Source organism: Nycticebus coucang, chromosome 4 (genome assembly GCF_027406575.1).
Source record: "Nycticebus coucang isolate mNycCou1 chromosome 4, mNycCou1.pri, whole genome shotgun sequence".
NCBI classification, from domain to species: Eukaryota; Metazoa; Chordata; class Mammalia; order Primates; family Lorisidae; genus Nycticebus; species Nycticebus coucang.
The window spans coordinates 54,120,507-54,143,819 of NC_069783.1; the positions used below are offsets into that span (position 1 = coordinate 54,120,507).

General features: G+C 39.2%; 1 protein-coding gene and 1 pseudogene across 6 annotated transcripts in view; one reads left to right on the top strand and one right to left on the bottom strand.

The window, feature by feature from the left end:
• Positions 1–11,997, bottom strand: part of CCDC88A (coiled-coil domain containing 88A) — a 130,780-nt gene extending 118,783 nt beyond the window's left edge. For all 6 annotated transcript variants that reach the window (XM_053588331.1, XM_053588332.1, XM_053588330.1 and 3 more), the window contains exons 1-2: positions 11,136–11,997; positions 10,940–11,040 (exon numbers count right to left, since the gene is read on the bottom strand). In XM_053588331.1, coding sequence (XP_053444306.1) covers positions 10,940–11,040; positions 11,136–11,198 — 164 coding nt within the window. In that variant the 5' untranslated portion in view covers positions 11,199–11,997. The remainder of the gene's footprint in view (positions 1–10,939; positions 11,041–11,135) is intronic.
• Positions 11,998–16,665: 4,668 nt separating this feature from the next.
• On the top strand, positions 16,666–20,158 carry LOC128584651 (tubulin alpha-1B chain-like; annotated as a pseudogene).
• Positions 20,159–23,313: the final 3,155 nt, after the last annotated feature.

Below are 23,313 nucleotides of genomic sequence, written 5' to 3' on the forward strand. Positions count from 1 at the left end.
CTCTACCCAGGGCAACAGCTTGAGACTCTGTCTCAAAAAAAATAAAAATAAAAATAAAAAAACAGCTACTAACCAGAGATTTGTTTTCAAACACCTGCTTGGTCTAGTCAACATTCACTATAAGCTCACCTTAGTCAGTATATACATTCAATACTGTAAGTTAAATAAATACAAATAACTTAAGTTAAATAAAATGAGATACAAGATTCTGAATAGTTACATGTATATGCTATTTACAAAGGTGGAAATAAATCTAATCCATTTGCAAAGATCTTAAACAATGAGTGGAAATACTTAAGTTAACCTTCAAATATGAGAACACTGAACACTCCACTTTCTCCAACCACTCAAGTTAACTGAGATTATACTGTACATCACCCTTTTAAAACCAGTCTTAGTAAAAATAAATAGTGATACTGTCTCCCTTGGTCTTCTCCATAACTTCTCATCCTCCACTACTGTGTAAACCAAGTCTTAATTAAGAACTAAGACGCAATACTAAAACTAAACCATTTTCCATGGTACTTTACCAGCCAGGGAAAGGAGATAGTTACATAGTCAAAGATAATGTGAAGTTCAATTTTTCTTTCTAACCTTCACTAGGAAAATGAGTCACATTAAGAATGCATCATTTAGACCAGGCAGGGTAACTCGTGCCTATAATCCTAGCACTTTGTGGAGGGAGGATCACTTGAGGCCAAGAGTTTGAGAACAGCCTGAGCTACAGCAAGACCCCCATCTCTATAAAAAATAGAAAAATTAGCAAGTTGTGGTGGCACACACCTGTAGTCCCAGATACTAGGGAGGCTGAGGTAAGAGGATAGGATTGCTTGAGCCCAAGAATTTGAGGCTACAGTGAGCTATAATGATACCACTGCATCCTAGTCTGGACAATAAACTGAGACCCTGTCTCCAAAACAAACAAACAAAAACCATTTAAAAATTTTTCCTGAATAAATACTGAAATATTTCATGAAGCTTGATTTTTAATATAAGGATTATGTTACTATAAAAAGTGACAAACCATTACCAGTTTTCTTCTTTTCCCATTATTACATTATTCCTCAATTTTCCGACTGTTAAAAGTAGCTATTTATTGTTCTTTATTTATAGCTTCATAAAGAATGATGAAGTTCCTTCTCAACTTTAGTTATATTCACTGTATTTCATTTACTCACTCCTATTTATATTAGTGGTCCTAATCACTATTCAGAATAGCAGTATCCAATTCTGAATTTGCAGTTTCAAATTCTGAAAGTCCCCTCAGACCTCAACCTCCTATCTTTCTACCCTCTCACTCTTATTTCTTCTAAAACCCTTCTTCCTTCATTCTTATTTACAATTAATAATTTACAATTATCAGCTTCCCCTTTTGATATTAGCTTTCTTCCTTCTTTAATGCTCACATACTATTAATTTCAACTCTTCTCCCAAGAATCTCTAGTATGTTTTCTCTTCCATCCCACATCTACTTATTCAGAATCTCCAAGTCTAAATAAATCTTACAGATATTTTGGTCAGTTTCTGAGCGGCTAAGCATTACTAGGTTACTCAACCATGTGGATTGGCTCCAATACAAATGGGTAGTTTCCATAGCTCAAATAAGCCATCAACCCTGCATGACATACTTGTATTCATCTTTAACTGAGTCCTTTTGTGATTTCCTCCCAGTAGCCTTGCAAAATTTTCCTACTTTCCTCACACCTGATTCCTCCACTATTATTCACATCTTCATGCCTCTTTTCATACTATTCTTTGCATAAAATATCTTTCCTTCCATTCCCCCACTATTTATGACTACTGTTCACTCAGATTCCTCCTAGTAAACTTTTATGTCCAACTTAAATGTTACCTCCTCGAAGAAGCCTTTCCTCCCAAAAATCATCCCTAACTTCCTTGTGCCAAAACAGTATCAAGAACATAATTCCACATCATAGCACAGACACCACACCAGAATTTGCTCAAATGCTCCTCTCCCTTACTAGTGGACCAAGAATCATATCTCCAACACGTAGCAGAGAGACTATTATATAGCAAATTCTCAGAAACTATTCAGTGTATGAGCTGATCTTTGTTGAACCATGCCTTCATCACTCACTGAGAACCATATTTACATCCTGATAAGAGGGGCCTCTGCTCTGAGTTCCACTCTGGCCCTCCTCAGGCCATATACTTCTCCTGGGAGAGTGGTCTATGCAAACAAATGTGCCATCTAGATGACACTCCAGGTACCTGGAACTCCAAAATGTCTTGCCCAAACACCTCTAACCCTATTTCAGGGCCTGTACAGGCCTGTTTCCCAGGCCTATTCTTAGGATGAACTATGTGACAGATGAGCACACCTTTGGGCCAAGGAACAGTGGTTTGGGAAAGGAAGTACAAGAACTCGAACTGGGGCGTGCAATTCAGAGTGTTCACAGACATACATATAAGACCTCTTTGTCATGCCAGAAAGGGCTAGGAATGCGGGAAGGAGGTTAGGCTCCACCACCTTCTTTTTTGTGAAACTGCGACTATTTTCTGTTTTGTTGACCACTAAAGCCCCAATGCGGGTTGCTGTTATTATTTATCCCTGAGTTCTAAATTTGAACCTTTCAAGTTATAGTGAAGGTATCTTTTCAAGATAAAAGACTAGAATATATTTAATGATTTGTTAGCTTAGTTTACAACCTTAAAATATTTAGGCCTACTGTGGTATATTAATGCTTTCCCTGGGTCCCCCAACTGTTAGGGGAAGACATCTCTCTCTCTCTCTCTCTTAAGAGTAAAGCTGATGAGGTTTTATCAACCTAGTTTTATTAATTATTAAATAAGTAAAATAGGGTTAAGGGAGCATAGGAAAAAAGAAAACATTTAAAATTATTTTCTAATTTTAATAACTCATAACATACAACATTATATGACTAATCAAGGATTTAAATTTGTAACTATTTATAACTATCAAGTCCATGCTTTTTGCCTCTATACCACACTGGCTCTAAAAACAGCTAGTTTATACCATGCTGGGGGGGATCATGAAAAGAAAAAAAATTTTTTTATTAAAAATAAAAATAGGCCAGGCACAGTAGCTCACACCTATAATCCTAGCACTCTAGGAGGCCAAAGCTGGTATGCTGGAGTTTGAGACCGGCCTGAGTGAGAGCAAGACCCTGTATCCACTAAGAATAAAAAAATTAGACTACGTTGTGGCTGGTGCCTGTAGTCCCTACTACTCAGGAGGCCAAGGCAAGAGGATTGTTTGAGCCCAAGAGTCTGAGGTTGCAGTGAGCTACAATGATGCCAGAGTACTATATCCTGAGCAGAGCTAGACTCAGTCTCAGAAAAAAGAAAAAGAAAAGAAAAATTAGATGGGCATGGTGGTACAAGCCTGTGATCCTAGCTACTCAGGAGACTGAGGTGGAAGGTTCACATAAACCCAGGAATTTGAGGCTTCAGGGAGCTGTGATAGCCCCACTGTACGCCAGCCTAGGCAAAAGGAGATCCTGTCTCTAAAAATAATTAAATAAGAATAAATAAATAAATAGAGGGTATTCTCAAATTTTTGAAAATTAAAAAAATTATAGAATGCCTTCATTCATTCCTGCAACATTTCTGAAAAGTTGTGACATCCCAATTCCTATGGCTAGATGGAATGCTACGTGCCAGGTACTATGCCAGGTGCTAGTAATATGTAAGACAAAACAGTCTCTAAATTTACCCTCAGCTACTTTGGTAAAAGTACTACAGGATCATAGGAAAGAAAGCAATTACCTCTACCAAGGGACTTCACAGGGGGTTATAGGATGAATATGCATTTGCTAGGCAAAGTAAGGGAGAGGCCAGTCTAAGGGAAATTATTATAATAGAAGAAAAACAACAAAGACATTAAGAGCTAACATGTACTGAATATTCCTGATATGCTATGCACTGTGCACAAATTATTCCATCTGATTCTCATAATTCTGTGATTCTCTTTTTAACCTCAGTTCATAAATAAAGAAATTAAGCAGCACTTTGCTAAAGATCAAAAAGCTATATAGAGTTGACACCAACAGAGATCATATAAAAGTAAGCTGTGAACAATCATGATTTATTTGAAGACATAAATAAGTAGGAATGGTATGGCACAGAATAACGATGTCAGCAACCAGAACTATTAGAGTACAGCACAACACAAAATAGACATGTCTGTCCCTGCCTTAGTAGAGATTATGTCTAATCCCTCTACCCCAAACAGGACACATTATCTCCCATCTTATAAAGGTAAGCACTGAAGTTTGGAGACGGTAGCTAGTAACTACCACTAATAAGTAGCACAGATAGAACTAAACCCAAGTCTGTAGGACTCAAAAGCCCAAATTCATTCCATTTGACTACATACCTCTCTACTAGTCATTCATTTAACACACATATATCAAGAACCCACTATATGTCAAGAACTGTGCTAGGAATACAGAGATAAATGACACAATCCCTGGCTTCAGGAAACTTATTGGCTAGTCAGTACAGCAAGCAAACCAAGAACTTCAATAAAGTGAGATAAATGCTACCATCAAAGTATAGTAGAACCTCTGTAAGTTGACCACCAAAGGAACTGTAACAAACTGGTCAACAGATGGGAGTGGTCAATGTAAGGAACTTGGCCTATGGTACTGATACATACATGTAGTGCATGTTTGGTCTATAAAAATTAGGTCAACTTAAGGAGCTGGTGAACTACAGAGGTTCTATTGTATATATAGGGTCCCACAGAAGCAAAAGGATGACTATTATCCTAAAATGCACCAGGTAATGGCAGAGGAAGAGTGAAGGTAAGTAGGAGTCAGTTAAAGAAAGCAATAGTGAAGAAATGGAAAAGTATTCTAGGAAAGGGCAGAGTATTTGGAAAGGCACAGACACCTGAGAACACAGCTTGTCTTTGGGAACTACAATTTTGCCCAATCTTAAACTACATACTCATTGAATAGTAGTTCCACACTAGAGAAGTTGACAGCAGCCAGATCACAAAGGAGTGTGACCATGTAAGCAATGTGTTTACTCTGAAGGCAGTGGAAAGTTACTGAACCATTTTAAAGAAAGGAGTGACATGATAAAATCTGTGATTTAGAAAGCATCTTAGGCCAAGAGTGGTGGCTCGCACCTGTAATCCCAGCACTTTGGGAGGCTGAGGCAGGTGGATTGATTAAGCTCAGAAGATTAAGACCAGCTTGAGCAAGATCAAGACCCATATCTCCACTAAAAATAGAAAACCAGCTGGGGGGTTTGGTAGGAACCTATAGTCTCAGCTACTCAGGAGGCTGAGGATCGCTTCAGCCCAAGAGTTTGAGGTTGCTGTGAGTTATGATGCCACTGCACTCTAGCCTGGGCGATAGCATGAAACTGTCTTAAAAATTTAAAAAAAAAATTATTTTTATTTGGCTTATAATTCTGCAGACTGTATAATAAGCATGGTGCCAGCATCTGCTTCTGGTGAGAGCCTCAGGAAACTTACAATCATGGTGGAAGCGGGGAGCAGGTATGCAAGAAAAGGACAAAAAGAAAAAGGAGGTGATGGTGGTGCCAAGCTTTTTCAAACAATCAGCTTTTGGAGAGACTAAGGAGAAACTAAGAGTCCATTCATATAGGATCTGTCCATTCAGCCAAAACACTTCCCACTCTCACCTCCAACACTGGGGATCAATTTCAACATGAGACCTGGGGCTAACATCCACTCTGTATCAGAAAGTTTCATACAATCGTATTATAGATGCGGAGAAAACTAGAAGGGGGACAAGCCTAAAGGTAAGTAGACTAGTCAAGAACTACTGTATTAATCCAAGAGTTGGGACCTATCTGAGAAATATGGGAGGCATATCAGACAAACTGGTAATAAGATAGCAAGATAACTACATCAATGAGTATGTTTTTAAAAGAAGCAATAAAAACAAAACTCAACAGACACTATGAGACCTAGTAAGAAAAGTTGAGAGTAACCATATTAAAACTCAGAGCCAATGCCATACTTGGTAAGATGGCCTATGTATTTTATATGTCATTGTAGGGTCATTATAATCAAAACATTAGCACAATCTATTTTTGAAATTTTAAGCATTGATAGGACAAAAGGACATTTCTCAGTTAACTACCTCTATAAGATAAATGGCTTCTTTAGGTACATTTTATGAAGGTGATTCTTAAGCAAAAGTTGGATGATCATGGGTCAAGGCTTTAATTAAAAAGGATTTTTCATAATAGATGACTTCTGAAATCCATTCAAACTCAGGATTCTAAAAGAAGAAGAAAAATTGTAACAAGTATAATTAGTTACCAAGTGCTCCAAGTATAGCTCGCCACAGTTAGTTACTGGGGTTGAATCCCTGAGAGTAATTCCAAATACTGTTCTTATACTATTAATAATTTTCTCAGTACTTAAAATCCTAACATACCCATATTTTCAATTGTTTAGGTAATACAAATAGCATACTTTTAAAATTTTATGCATATGAAAACTAACTATAACGTCCTAAATTCTTGCAGGAAATAATATTCAAAATTGGCTGCAGAACTGAATGACATCTCAAATAGGAAAATAATTATTCCTATTTCACTGCCACCAAATCCCAAGTCTGACAACTAACACTGAAAAAAAAATATTTCATTCTGTTGAAGTAGGAAAATGCCCTGCAGCATGCAGAACAACCCATCATTCTAGATCTCTAAATAGCTTCTCCCTTCCCATTAGTTAAAGATAACTGATGCCATGTCACAAGTTCTTACAGAGATTCTTTGATTCAAGGAGCTACTCAATAAAATCAGGCTTCATCTCTGCATAGAATGAATCATAAGTCAGTGAACAGAGAACAAAATTATGGGACAGAATTAGTAAACAATGTCACAAATCAGTCAACTCTTCACTTTCAAGGAATCTGGGTACAAAATGGCAAAAGCAGAATCACTACAGTAATCAATTTCCTTATTCCTAAGAAACACTCTAAAAATTCTATAATATGGCTCCATAAAAAATGTCTATGTCATATCTAAAAGCAGCAATATTTGTATAACAGGGCAAAAATGTAATTACAAGTATATAAACAGCAAGGTACAATGGCACACGCCCACTGGCCCTGCCACTGGGGAAGCTGAGGCAAGAGGATCACTGGAGGTCCAGTGTTCAAGGCTGCAGTGTGCTATGATCACACCTGTGAATAGCCACTGCACTTCAGCTTGGGCAACTTGGTGAAACTCCCATTTCTAAAACAACAAAGAAAAGTATATAAACAGACTTTCACTGCTGGCTAAGATGGAATAACAGAAATGAAATTTATCCTTCTGACTGAAACAACTGGAGGAAAAAGAAAAGTAAAACATTTTGCATGACACTGGACATCAGGCAACAAAGGACAGTGAATCCCTGATAGATGGGAAAGAAACATGAATCCAACAATTGTTCCAGCTTACTGCCTTGGAAGAGTTTCCAGGCCACACAACAGGGAAGGGGGAAACCAGACAAGTGGTCTCCCTAAGTTGAGGAGACAGAAGTGAGTCTAAAGACAACAAGGTGTCTAAAGTACACAGGGCAGAGGACCTGAGAGGAGAGAGCTACACAGAAAGACTGGCATGGGGGTATCCCTCAAGTCTTCAGCTGAGTACTTACCAGTTCATGGTGTGATTACTACCCAAAGACAATGAAAAGAACCACTAAAAGGGATTAGAGCAAACACCACAAAACCGTTTCTGTTCCCAACAGGCACAGTATTCAGAAGGGTTCTGCCTCAATAATGAGACAAAGTGGTACTGTCTGAAAGACCTTAAAAGCAAGTCCCTTGAAGATCAAACTATTTCCAAGTAATTTAATGCATCCCAGAGCAAAGGTCAAGATTTTTGTATTTAATGGAATACAAAAATATGCAGCAGCCACCAAGGTAAAATGTGAAATGTTTGGCACCAAATAAAAATTTACCAGGCATTCAGCAGCAAGAAATGGGGAGAAATATCAGTCACTCAAAACCAACCAAAAAATGTCATAGACAGAATGAACAGATATGAACATTAAACCAGTTATAACTGCATTTCCTATGTTCAAGAAGCTAGAAAGTCAGTGCATGAAAAATATAGACAAGCAAGATAGAAAAGACAATTTCCAGAGGTAAATCTATGTCTGAAATGAAAAATGTGCTGGATGACATTAAGAGCAGATTAAACACTACAGAAGATTTTTTTTTTTTTTTTTTTTTTTTTGGAGACAGAGTCTCTCTCTATTGCCCTCAGTAGAGTGTTGTAGCGTCACGGCTCACAGCAATCTCCAGCTCTAGGGCTTAGGCGATTCTCTTTCCTCAGCCTCCCGAGTAGCTGGAACTACAGACACCTGCCACACGCCCAGCTATTTTTGTTGTTGTTGTTGCAGTTTGGCCTGGGCTGGGTTCGAACCCACCACCCTCGGTATATGGGGCCGGCGCCCTAGTCACTGAGCCACAGGCGCCACCCCTATAGAAGAAAAGATTAATCAATTTGAAGACATTACAATAGACTATCCAAAATGAAACAAACGCAAAAAAAATTGAATTGAAGATCCAGTAAGCTTTAAGACATCAAGCAGTCTAATATGCGTGTGATTGGACTTCCAAGAGGGGGAAAGCAGACAAATGTATATACGTGGGTACACATACATATACATTTGTAGAAATAATGGGTGAAAATTTTCCTAATTGGATAAAACTACAAACACACAGGGACAAGACACTCATGGAACTCCAACCACAAAAAAATAAAAAAAAAAAAGAAAAATATATAAACAGTTTCATTTACTAAGAGTTCTTGCTCACAAAATAGCATAAGGCTGACCTACAACTGACACTTTAAGAGTACAAAATCTCACATTAACCTAAGTGCTTAAAAGAAATTCTAATGATTTCAAAATTAGTAAAAGACAACTTTTAAAACAATGCATATTCTCTTGCCCTATCAGGTAATTTATTAAAATTTGTGTTGATCTTATTTTGGCAAATTATTTTTTAAAAAGTGGAAAAATAATTTTTTTCTTTCTTATTTCTTTTCCTTTAATTTATTAGGTCATTCAGAACAGAATTAGGACACTGAAAAAACTTCTAAAGTAACTGGGAGGTGGAACTGAAAATACAGAAGCAGATCGAGGTTTGGAAAGGAGCAAATCCTTCCCCCTCCCAAAGAAAAAACAACCTGGCAACCATTATTTTGGAACGCCATTTTGAAAATTCACACATATATATTTTAAGTATAAAACTGTATTCAAAGTGGAAACAAGCTAATGTATTTAACACCTTAAGTACTTAGAACTCCAAAAATAAAATCTAAAATTTTGGGGGAAAAAAAAATCATTCAAGTAAAACTGTTAGAGTAGAAAACTAAAATATTTTCCTATTTTTGTGGAAAAAAACTATTTTTTAGCACACAAATTCAAAATTTTCTGTCTGAAAACAAGCAACTGACGAGATATAAGAGAACAAGTTTTGAGTATCTGTTGTAATGTCTACGCTTCCTGTCATGTGGCTTCCCCAAAATAGAAATCAGTTTAATTATCCTACCTTTTAGCTTAGGAAATAGTGACATATTTCAAAGATAAAATATAATTCCATGAAAAAATACTACCAATAATTCCATGGTGCAGCTGCCAAAAATACACTTCCTAAGGGAAAAAAATAAATGTGTACATTTAAATGACATACATTTCTTTGGGTGCCTATGCAAATAAAACATTTTAGAAAATGTATGGGGAATAATACTTCGCTGTCGGGTCAACACAGAAAAAACAGCACACAAATCTCTTTGAGCATAGAGATTACGGATCTCTTTGAGCCCACAGAGAAGTTAACACTGGAATAATTATTTAAGGATTCCTCTCATACCCTCTTTAAGCAGAAAAATCTAAACAGAAAAATAATTTCCAACAAAATACAAAATTGACTTTTATATCTAAGATTATCAGAGCAGAACAGACATTCCCTAGTAACAACTACTTCTTAATAATTTACTAATTTCCCACACATACAAAATATAAGACATATAAGAACGTCTCCAAATCAAAAGTTCCAAACTACTCTTGTAATCAGATTTTATTCAGGAGAAATTAGGATATACACTATTTTGAGCACAACTGAAATATTGAGACTTTGATAACCTATATTAATTAGTGAGAATGCAAGTATGTTACAATACCTGTAATGATAAAAGTGGAGTTTTTAATTTTACTAATCCAGCTACCAATACACTTTCAATATTCAATTTCCATCTCAAAAACATACTTTCCAACTTAATACACACCCAATATTATAAACATAAAAGACAAAGATTTGCCTACTAAATAATCACCTAGTTGTCACCAAGACTTCACATACTTGTATTTCAAAAGCTTTATGAATACCTTTAAATGATCCTGAAAATATTAACCAACCTAATAAATCACACAATAAATCGTCTAATTAGACTTCAGTTAGTATAAGCACTTAAATTACTTGTTCCAGCAAAAGTCTTCACCAGTCAAGAACAGTTATTTGAAATTCTCTCTTCTGAAATGTTATTACTTCACCAGTTTCAAATTTTGAGCCATTTATTTTCAGATAAAAGGTTAATAAGAAACATTTATGCATTAAATGAACATAATAAAGCCTTTTTTTCCCCTCTTAGGAACCAGATTTCTCACTCTCCCTTATTTACCAAATTATCAAAGAAGACACAATGTGGTTTGGATTTCAGCACTGAAGACAATACAGGTTGGCAGAATGAAAAATTAAAGTTTCATGATTTTCACAGGTAAAAGTACTGGGTTGTGATATATGGACTGGGCTTGTAAGATTATTATTACACCTTTCATTATCCAATTGGTAAGCCACTTGAATTTTTCTAGCCAAAAAAAAAAAAAAATTAGGGGCTTCAAACGTAATGTCTCAAAGTTCACCGCATGCTATTTTTAAAAGAAAACAAGTTACCTAGAAAAGAAAGAACTTACATTTGGAGCATGACCTGGTTCAAGAATACCCCATCCACCAAAGCCACATATTCATCCAGGTTGGTCCCATTTCCTGCAGCCAGAGGTCCAAACGTTTTAACCTAGAATAGAAGGATCATCTCGACATGAACGCCCACCTCCATCTCTGCAGCCACAAATAACACAGCAAAATATACAATGAAGGACACCCACTTACCCAAGTGACCAAGGGGCTGGTCATGAACTGCTCCAGAAGGGGAGTAAAAACCTCGTTCTCCATTTTACAGACTATGTGTATGAAAAAAGGAACTACCACAAAAATACGCCTAGGGAATTGGTCACTAAACGTTGAAGAAGTAAGTAAAAATCAATGAAAGTCCATTCTGGCAAGGGAGGAAAAACCCATCGTGGAGGAGGGGGAAAATCCCTCTCCTCAAAAAACACCCCAGAGAGAAATCAGCCGAAATCCCGAGAAGTGGCTTCGACGGCCACCACGAGCAGCAGCCTGCGCTGGAAATGTCTGTACCGGGCGAGGAGGGGCACAGAAAAGGCATCTGGAGGAGGAGGAAGGGAAAGGGGGCTGGAACACAAGACAAAAAGCCCGTCAAGGTTGCCCAGCTCCTGGAGGAGCCAGACCAGGGACGCTGCCCTCAATGAATTAATTCCACCGCGGGCTAAATGAAACACCACGTTATATACCACGTTAAAGGTTCCGAGGGGCCGCCAGGCTGGACCTCGCGTTCCGCTCTACACGTTCCACCCACTGGGCAGGGCGTCCCTGGGACCCGCGGAGCCCCCGCTGCCCGCAGCCCCTCACCACCGACAGGCAGGGCTCGCCCCTCTCCCCCGACCAGGCACCATCCCTCCGCAGCCCTCAAGCCTCGCTCCAGCCCCCTTCCCCTCCCAGGGGGTGGGGGCTTGAATGTGTGTCCCTAACCCCCCAGCTTCTTCAGCCCGGCCAGCCTTTTCAGCGTGCCTCTGGGAAGCCCGGGCACAAAAATCACCGCCGCGCTCCAACCTCCTCCTCCGCCCTATCTGGAGGAGCCGAGTAACGGCCTCAGAACCGCAGTGCCGCATCACAACCCCGCCGCTCACCGCGCTCCGCTGCCGCCAGCCCTCCGTCAAAGGAAGCGCGCTGCTCCCTCCGCGCCGATATCCTTCCGCCGGCTCCCCGCCCCTCCCGCGCCGCTGCCTCTGGATTGTGGGAGAAGAAAACCGCTGCATGAGCGCGCTCCCGAGCGAGCGCGCCCCTGGGCTAGCCCCGCCGCCGCCCAAATCCTGGCGGCTGGCGCGACCGTGGACGCGCGTTCCCTGCAGCTGCTGCGGTACCCGGCTCGGCTCGCGCCCAAGACTGTTGCCAGAGCCTGGGGGGCGGGGTCCCGGAGGGCAGAGGACCGGGTCTGTCTGCTCGCTCATGCCTAATTATGGTTTATTTCCCCTCCGAGTGAGAACGAAATCCTTCTCTTTTAAAAACGTGAGGGATGCAGGCAGCCTTTTTCGGACAGTTTGATTTGATCTGTTAAGCATGCTCTCTCCTGAGCAAAATGGAATAGGAAAACTCACTGCAGCAAATGGCAGAGGGACTTGAGCAGCAACTTGACTATTTTTTCTCCTTCTCCTTTCCTTCTGCTTGTTCTTTTTATAAAATCCAATCCACTCAAGCATGAATGTTCTTCAAATTGGCAAGTGAAATATAGTGGGGTTCTAAATGACCAAAGCCGTCTTTCAGCATGTTGGTATCCCCTGACTGGAGCAACCGTGATTCAGATGTTGTTTTTTGACTATTTGGCCATTGAAAACAAACACGATCAAGAGTTATAAAGAGAAAACATTTGGAAGTTATCCCGCTTGGGTGACGAACAGATTACATATTTGTCATAAATCTTCATGCTATGCACGACTGGAACCTCAAAATAATCTTAACAGTTCCCCAGTAAAATTAAATGTTACTCTTCATTTCAAAGGAAAGTAAAGACCTTTTTCCTGGGCATGTAAAACACAATCTTTTTTTTTTTTTTTTGAGAAAATATATTACAGTATTACAATGTGTGCTGTGTTTACACTTACATAAATACCTGCTTTGAGTACTTATAGATTTTAAATTAGCAATAAAAATGTGTTTTGTTGTAACACTGAATTAAGAAACAGCACAATTTTAGCTCGGCGTCTGTAGCTCAGTAGTAAGGGTGCAGGCCATGTACACCAGGGCTGGTGGGTTCAAAGAAACAGCACAATTTTTTAATCAGGTAGTTGAAAGTTCTGGAGTCTACCTATCTTGTTTCCAATTCTTAACAGCTGTGTGAGCCTGGGCAAGTTACCCAGCCTGGGCTTCAGTTTTTTCATGTGTAAAGCATGGACAATAATAGGGTTAAATTGACCGCGGATGGTAAGTGTTCTATAAATGTTATTGATGTTTTTATCATTATTCCCTTCAAATGAATCATCTGTAGGAAACACTTGACATGTAACTTCTACTTTCTTTTTTTTTTCTTTTTTTATTATTAAATCATAGCTGTGTACATTAATGCCATCCCGGGGCACCATACACTGGTTTTATAGACCGGTTGACACATTTTCATCACACTGGTTAACATAGCCTTCCTGGCATTTTCTTAGTTATTGTGTTAAGACATTTACATTCTACATTTACTAAGTTTCACATGTACCCTTGTAAGATGCACCACCAATGGTGTAATCCCACCAATCACCCTCCCTCCACCCATCCTCCCCCTTCCCTCCACTTATGTACCCATTAATTAAAGTAACTTCTACTTTAACTCAATTACAGGGAAAAGGATTATGCTTTGGAAAGTAGAGAAATAAATAAAAATTAGGATGGATTCATGTGGCACTTTGCTAGATGATATACAGAGAAGAACCTTGCATTTCCGTGGCCAGGGTGCAACCCTTGAGACAACCTGGTTGGTAGCAATCTTCCTTCTGCTCTTGATGACTCTTTCTTAATTGCAATTCTTGGTGAATCAAAAGCAGCCAAAGGAGAGTGGGCACCAAGAAGACAACATTGCTTTCAGGAGCAGCCCAATGCCTGACATGTCCACTTCTCTTTATAATCCCTTAAAGGTTTGACAAAACAACATGGATGTATTCATGCCTATTCTGGGCTTTATTCTAAAACAGATCAACCTGCTACATTCATAGATGAAAAACCCGTGAAGTATTAACATTAAGTACAGCAGGTTAAGCACATTTGGGAGTGATGAATGAAGGGTTATCACAGGAGTCATATATTAAGATAGCATTGTTTTTATCCGTCTACATTTAGTACTCAGCCCTCACAGAAATCTGGATTCCCCTCTAGAACCATATGGTCCCAGATGCTTCCTGGTCTATCTTTAGGTTTTACATACACACATACACATACACACACACATACTCAACAAAGAAACATGAGGAGTTAATTGTAAAAACAGGAAACTTTAGACCAGACTGAGGTCTAAAGGAACTTATTTGAAAACCTACCAATTCACAATTCTCTACTTTAACAGCAGCCTTGAAAACACTTTATAATATCTCAAGAGTACAATCAGGAAATATCTCTGTCTGGCAAAAGAGGAATTGTATGTTATACACAATTTAATGGTCTTTGACTTGCAATGTTCTGTAAGATTAAATCCAAAAGTTACTTGTCCTCGTTTCGCTTAGCAAGAGACTTCTCAAGAGTTCTTCAAAGTACTTTTGTTTTGTACTTTGAAGTCATTTATTTGCCTGCTTGCATCCTTTCTTAGAATGTTAAATCCAGCAGGAAGAGACTTTGGAAAAATGATACCCATCTGGTTAAGGTATCAGTTCTTCCCTCATCTCTCTTCTTATTTGAAACTATGTGTTTGGAATGGACCGTCGTCCCATTTAAAAATAGCTAAAGAATGATTTTCTCCATCTGTTATAATTGAGGCTTTTCCCTCCAGGTTACAAACACATAAAATTACCCATTTACCAAAAGCACCTATATTTGCCTCAACTCTGAGTCTACTCTGCCTCTATTTGTCTGTCTAGATCTAGAGGAGGTGATAGACTCAGCCAGAACCAAGCACCTTGGTGACAAATATTTTGTAAGTACAGATTTGCAAAGTTAATCACATTCATGAGCTAGTACAATAAAAATAACACAAATACAGCACAGAACGGCGCTGTTGTTTATAATAGACCCAAAGTGGAAATAACCCAATGTCCATGGATTGATGAATGAATAAATAAAATGTAGTATATATACATACAATGGGACATTATTTGGCATTAAGAAATAAATTACTGATACATGCTATGACATGAACCCTGAAAGCATTATGATAAATGAAAGTTAATCACAAAGGACATCATATTGTAAGATTCCATGTATATGAAATGTCCAGAAGAAATAGATCTATAGAGATAAAAAGTAGATGAGTGGCTATTTAAGGCTGGGAAATGGGAGTGATGGTCTAGGGTGCAGGGTTTATTTTTAAGAAAATGAAAATATTCTAAAATGATTGTAGTAATGGATTCACAGCTCTGTGAATGTCCTAAAAGCTTTCGAATTATACACCTTAAATGGCTTAATGTTATAGAATGTGAATGTATATCTCAATAAAGTTTTTCTTGGCCAAGCGTGGTGGCTCACACCTGTTATCACAGTATTCTGGGAGGCCAAGGCAGGTGAATTGCTTGAGTTCAGGAGTTCAAGATGGGCCTGAGCAAAAGCGAGACCCCACCTCTACTACAAATACAAAAACTATCCAACCGTGGTGGTGGAAATCTGTAGTCCCAGCTAGATGGGAAACTGAGGCAAGAGGATCACTTGAGCCCAAGAATTTGAGGTAGCTTTGAGCTATGACACCATGGCCTTCTACTCTAAAAAAGCTTTTTTTCTCTTTCTTTTTTCTTGGTTTTTTCCCCTCTTTTTCTACCTTGCTCTGTTGCCTCAGCTAGAATGCAGTGTTGTTATCACAGCTCACTGCAACCTCAAACTCCTTGGGTTCAAAAGATCTTCCCACCTCGGCCTCCTGAGTAGCCAGAACTACAACCAGATAATTTATCTTTTTTTTTTTTTTTTTTGAGACAGAGCCTCAAGCTGTCACCCTGGGTAGAATGAGGTGTCATCAAGCTCACAGCAACCTCCAACTCCTGGGCTTAAGCAATTCTCTTGCCTCAGCCTCCCAAGTAGCTGGGACTACAGGCACTCGCCATATACCCCGCTATTTTTTGGTTGCAGTTGTCATTGTTGTTTGACAGGCTGGGCTGGATTTGAACCCACCAGCTCTGGTGTATGTGGCTGATGCCTTAGCTGCTTAAACTACAGATGCCGAGCCTAATTTCTCTGTTTTTGTGGAAACAGGATCTTGCTATGTTGCTCAGGCTGATCCCAAGTGATCTTCCCATCTCAACCTTCAAAAATGCTAGAACTACAAGTATGAGCCACAACCCTGAGCCTCAGTAAAGTTTTGTTGTTTTTTTTTTTTTTTTGTAGAGACAGAGTCTTACCGTACCGCCCTCGGAAGAGTGCGGCTCACAGCAACACAGTGCAGCTCACAGTGTGGCTCACAGCAACCTCTAACTCTTGGGCTTACGCGATTCTCTTGCCTCAGCCTACCGAGCAGCTGGGACTACAAGCGCCCGCCACAACGCCCAGCTATTTTTTTGTTGCAGTTTGGCCGGGGCTGGGTTTGAACCTGCCACCCATGGCCTATGGGGCCGGCGCCCTACTCACTGAGCCACAGGCGCCGCCCCTTGAGACAAAGTTTTACTCTGTCAACCTGGGTAGAGTATGAAGGCATCATAGCTCACAGCAACCTCAAACCCCTGGGTTTGGGCAATCCTCTTGCCTCAGGCTTCCGATAGCTGGAACTACAGATGCCACCAGAGCACCTGGCTAGTTTTTCTATTTTTAGTAGAGACTGGGTCTCACTCTTGCTCTGGCTGGTCTCCAATTTCTGAGCTCAAGCAATCCACCTGCCTAGGCCTCTCAGAGTGCTAGGGTTACAAGTGTGAGCCACCACACCCAGCCTCAAAAACGCTTTTTAAAATAAAACCTCACAGCTTTTATGGCTGTCTTTTTAAAAAGAAAAAAAGAATGATACTATTGCCTCATAAAGATTTGTTTAATGTCATCAAGAAATCTAATCTTATCAACTTTCCAAAAGAGCCCTACTGATCTAATGAATAAGATCTTTCTTGATCTAAGAAATAAAATTTTTAAATCACCTAAGAATACAGAAGACATATGTTTTAATCATCCAAATTGTCCAGTTTTAAAAGAAATATAGGAGGGAGGAAGAGAGGAAGAGAGAGAAAAAAATTAAGCGTGTTGCTTAACTCAGTGAGTTCGGTTTCGTTAGTTGTAAAATGTGCACGCTACAGGACATCTAATTAGACCAATGGACTTGTAGAGCTGCATCTCAGCTGAGAAAAGGAAAGGAAAGTTGGAAAGAGATGATGGGGAAGAGGGAGGGGTCTTCCTTTCAGTTCAATATCAATGGCTCTTCTTCAATGTCCTATTTCCATATTCAAAACAAAGTGAACCATCTTAAATTCACCATAATACTCCATGTGCTAGTGCCTCTACACCTGTTACCATCCCTGTCCAGGCCAACTTCCTGCTTGCTACCCAGGCCAACTCCTACTCATTCCCTAGGATTCAAATATTCCTTCTCTAGGAAGCATTCCTCCACCTCAGGTTGGGTTGACCACTTCCATTTTTGTCGCTGCAGACTATCAAATCTCCCCTTTTTTCTGCAACTATGATAGCTCTGCAAGGCAGGCATTTGCCTATAGTCTATTCTCCTAGGTGACTTCATTTTATTCATCTTCGTATCCCTGTGTTCCAGGCAGTGCCTTGCAATAGTGGCTATTCTGAGTCAATAGATGAAAGTCTTCCTTCAACCACAGTAACCAGTTTAGGTTAATTCCTGACAATTGGCAGGAGCTCACCACAAAGCAGCTTCTGAGAACTATTCCAATTAATTAATGACCATGAAGAGACATAACTTGAGTTTCTTGCTTACCAGTGAATGCGAAGGAGCAAAGGATTGGCTTCAAGACAATTCAAAGGCTTTTAGAATGTTCACAGCACTGTGCATTCATTACCACAATCATTTTAGAATATTTTCATTTTCTTGAAAAGAAACTCTGCACCCTAAGCCATCATCTTTCTTTCCCAGGTCATAAAAAATAAAATGGCCTTCAAGACACCTTTTTCTCAAGTCTGTTTTTTTTTTTTTGCAGGCTGGACACGGTGGCTCACACCTGGAATCCTAGCACTCTGGAAGGACAAGATAGGAAGATGATTTGGGGTTAGGAGTTCAAGACCAAATTAAGCAAGGCCAAGACCCCATAGAAAAATCAGCCAGATGTGGTGGTGTCTGCCTGTAGTCCTAGCTACTCAGGAAGTTGAGGCAGGAGGATTACTTGAGCTCAGGAGTTTGAGGCTGCAGTGAGGTATGATGCTGTTACTGCATCCTAGCCTAGGTGACAGAAAAGACTCTGTCTCAAAATATATATATATATATTTTATATATATAATTTTTTTTAGAGTAAAGCTTAGAGGAATACTAAGCATCATATAATCTTTTATTTCTCAATTGGCATATAATGACATTTATCTTTCTCAACACCTAAACTGTGTGTTTTTTTTTTATAATTTTGGCAGAAATTTTCTAAAGTGACGTTATATTTTTAAATATATTTAAATACATGTAATAGCATATTCTGAACATAAATCAACCTTTTATTACAGTAATTACATCATCACAATTGATCTAATTAATTGAGTCGTGCTTTTAATACAGTAATAAATTCAGAGGCTTTCAAAAAATGCAAGGGGTGCATTACTTACCTTGATTCTTAGCTTGTCAGGTTGGTAACCAAGACCTGGTGTCTTTTCCTGTCCCCTTTGATTCCTATTTTGTAGCCACCATGTGTGACTGTATTTCCACCCACATTGGCAGGCTGGTGCCCAGATGGGCAATGCCTGCTAGGAGCTCAACTGCCTGATAGCCAGATGTCAAGTGACAAAACCACTGAAGGAGGAGATGACTCCTTCAACACCTTTTTCAGTGAGATGGGCACAGGCAAGCATGTGCCCAGGACAATGTTTGTAGACCAAGAATCCATGGTCATCAATGAAGTTTGCACTGGTACCTACCACCAGCTCTTCCACCCTCAGAAGCTCATCACAGGCAAGAAAGATACTGCCAACAACTATGGCTGCAGGCTCTACACCATTGGCAAGGAGATTGTTGACCTTGACTTGGAATGAATTCTCAAGCTGGCCAACTAGTGTACAGGTCTTCAGGTCTTCTTGGTTTTCCATGACTTTGGTGGAGGAATTTGTTCTGGGTTTACCTCCCTGCTGATAGAATGTCTCTGTTGATTATAGCAAGAAGTCCAAGCTAGAGTTCTCCATTTACTCAGGCCCCCCAGGTTTCCAGAGCTGGAGTTGAGCCCTACAACTCCATCCTCACTGCCCACCGTCCTGGAGCACTGTGATTGTGCCTTCATGGTAGACAGTGAGGCCATCTACGACATCTGTTGCAGAAACCTCAGTATTGAGTGCCTGACCTACACTAACCTTAACTGCCTTATTAACCAGATTGTGTCCTCTGTCACTGCTTCCCTCAGATTTGATGGAACCCTCAGTATTGATATTACAGAATTCCAGACCAACCTGGTGCCCTCTGCCTGCATCTACTTTCCTCTGGCCACATATGCCCCCTGTTATCTCTGCTGAGAAAGCCTACTATGTATAGCTGTCTTGTAGCACAGATCACTAATGCTTGCTGTGAGACAGCCAACCAGATGGTGAAGTGTGATTCTCACCATGGTAAAAATGTGGCTTGCTGTCTGTTATACCATGGTGATGTGGTCCTCAAAGATGTCAATGCGGCCATTGCTACCATCAAGACCAAGTGTAGCATCTAGTTTGGGGATTGGTGTCCCATTGGCTTCATGATTGGCATCAATTACCAGCCTCCCTCTATGTTACCTGGTAGAGACCTGGCCAAGGTACAGAGAGCTGTGGCATGCTGAGCAACACCACAGCCATTGCCAAGCTTGGCTCACCTGGACCACAAGTTTGACCTGATTTATGCCGCCTGTGCCTTTGTTCACTGTTATGTGGGTGAGGGGATGAAGGAAGGAGAATTTTCTAAGGCCTGGGAGGACGTGGCTGCCCTTGAGAAAGATTGTGAGGATATTGATGTGGATTCTGTTGAAGGAGAGGGTGAGGAAGAAGGAGAGGAATACTAATTATCCGTTCCTTTTAGCACTGCAGCTTATCGTAAGCCCAGAATTTCAGCTTCGACATTAGCTGACAGGCCTTAAAGCTTTCTGGTTAAATTCTCATTCTGTGGTGTGTCTTGGTACATGGAATGTATACCTGCAGGATTTTTTCCATCATGTCTTAAAGTAAAGGCTTTAAGTGGGGAAAAAAGTGCAAGGGTGTGCTCACAGGCTCCAAACACATTTTGAGTTTTATTTTACTTTGAATAGCTTTCCTATCTTCTTTTGTGGCTGACCATATTTCTATCTATCTATAGTCTTCATTTAAATTTACTGCTTCTAATTTTCTGTGTGCTTGGAATACATAGATTGTTAAAACAGTCTGAAAGAATTAATCTCTGAGTGAAGAGCTGATGATGAGATCGCCTGTGGATAAAATCTATGGATTTGGGATAGACCTAAAGGATCTCTTCATGTACTGTTTTTGATTACTTTCAGTTTCCTAGGGTTCTTTTGTTTGTTTGTTTGTTTTATTTTGTTTATTTTTTTGAGGCAGAGTCTTTTTCTCTCACCACAGCTACTAAGGTGCAGTGTCATCATCACAGCTCACTGCAACCTCACGTGATCCTCCTAGATCACCCTGTTGAGTAGCTGGGACTACAGGCATATACCTCTGGGGGAGGCTAATTTTTTCTATTTTTGGTAAAGACAGGGTCTTGCTGTTGCTCAGGCTTGTCTCCAACTTCTGATAAAATAGACTTTTAGAAGGTGAAAAAATAACTGTCCTATTCTGATTGTAAGCGTATTCTTTACTTCCACTATTTTCCCATTTACATTCTAGAGACGGACATTAGCAATAACTAGTTGAAAGAGAACTTAGCCTGTGACAGAACAGATGATGGATCATTAATAAAACAGATACACATCCCACATGGTGGGCATTAGCCTCATGGTCAAGATTAAAGAAATATAACCAATAAATTATACAGCATTACACAAAAGCTTAAGATCTTTTAACAAAAGAAATACAAACTGAGTGTTCTTGAGTATAATAATACCATCTTCAGGACATGACTTGAATTTGTCATGCCGAATTTCCTTTAAGATAAATGAGCACGAAGATTTCTGCATAAAGAACCATTGTTAACTTTTATGTTACTGAAAATGTGTAAGTTAAAAAAATTAAATATGGGCTAGGCATAGTAGCTCACACCTGTAATCCTAACATTCTGGGAGGCCGAGAAGGGAGGATCCCTTGAACTATGCTTTGTGTAAGTTAAGTATATGGAGCATATGAAACACAGAGAAGATTGTATCTAAATGAAGCCAAAAGAAATAAAGCTGCAAATACTGTATGTCATTCAATCAATTAGTTTAAAGGCTGGCAAACTTCTGTAAAGGCCAGATAACAAATATATTAGGCTCTGTGGGCTATCAAGTGTGCTTGATACTCAACCCTGCCAACTACTCAACCCTACCATTTCTACTTTTCAAACTTTTGGTAGTATGTATGAAGAAACAGAGGGAGCTGACAAGTATATTAACAACCTACTTAAAATTTGCGGGACATCTATAATCTGTGAATGCAAAGTATTAACTAATATTTATTTTACTGATAAATATATGGAATTAGTGCCTTGCACACAGTATATGCTCTATATTGGATGAATAGATTTGTTGACATAATTAATTTTTCATATCTTCATTTAAAGAATTTGATTTTTTTCCATAGTACATCATGACACTCAAAGAGAACTTGATTTTTAATTATTATTATTATTTTATTTCAGTTTTTTTTTTTTTGGCTGGGGCCAGGTTTGGACCCACCACCTCCGGTATATGGGGCCGGCACCCTACTCCTTGAGCCACAGGCGCTGCCCAAGAACTTGATTTTTAAGTAGCATGAAATGTAATTTATTAAAAGACATTACTTTAAAAAATTAACAAAGTAAGGTTAAAGTGATTATGGGGCATAAATTACCTATGCTTCACTAATCTGTGTCCCCCATTCACCGCAAAAACTAGAACCTCTACACACAAACCAACATTCACCAAAACCCATTTGATAAACATTTATTTAGAATGTATACCTATTTGAAATCCCTTCCTCATTATTTTGTTTAATGTTTAATCACAAGCGTTCAGCACAATGGTTGGGTAAAAATGAAGTGCCAAAACACAACCCCAAACCAAATATTCATCAGAAAAAGCTAATGGTGTCTATTTGGTGGTCCGACGCTGGTGTTATCCATTACTACTTTGTGAAACCTGGTCAGTTAATTACAGAGGATGTCTACTGCAACCAAGTGGTCAAAATAATAAGGAAGCAGCTGAGATTGGCCAAGAGAAAAAGGCCAATCATCTTGCAAGACAATGCTCTACCAAAAGTCACTCAAACAACTCTGCTGAAACTACAAAAGCCAGACTGGGAAAAACTCTCTGTCATCTACCATATCCACCAGACCTTGCACCAACTGACTACCACTTCTTCCAGGCTTTGGAACATTCTTGCAAGGAATAACATTCAATTCCCAAAAAGCTATGGAAAATTCCTTTTGCAGTTTTGTTACCACTCACTCTCCAGGCTTCTTGGCTTGTATAAACAGGTTACCTTTAAAGAGAGCAAAACTGGGTTAACAGTTTAAATGCATACTTTGATTAATTGTACTGCTTCTTGTTTGAAATATAATAAACCAAACTTTTGCCTCAAAATCAGACATTTCATATTTAATAACCAAATAAAAGCAAAATGGACAATAAATCAGAGTTTATGCCTTTTACTTAATATTTGATAAAATTCAATGAGATTTTTCCAAAATCATTATGAAATCAACATAGTAGACAGCTATGATACTGATTAAAACAGTATTAGTAAATAATACCTTCCAACATATTTACTTTTTTTCTAATCATCAGGTACATTGCCCATATTTTGCAATACATTAATCATGTGAAGATTTGGGCTCTAAATTAGGAAGAAAAGATTTATTTCTAATTTTTACACTTCAGAAATTCACACACACCTTTTGTGGAAATGTACTGGTAGACAGGGCTTTCAAGCTCTGAGTTTATTTTGATTCTAGAAGGCAGCCTGCTCTCAGCTTTACATGTCAACCCCCTTTTTCTTTTTAGTTTAAGATGTGGCAGTGATATAATAATTATATTATGGTAGCTACAAATGG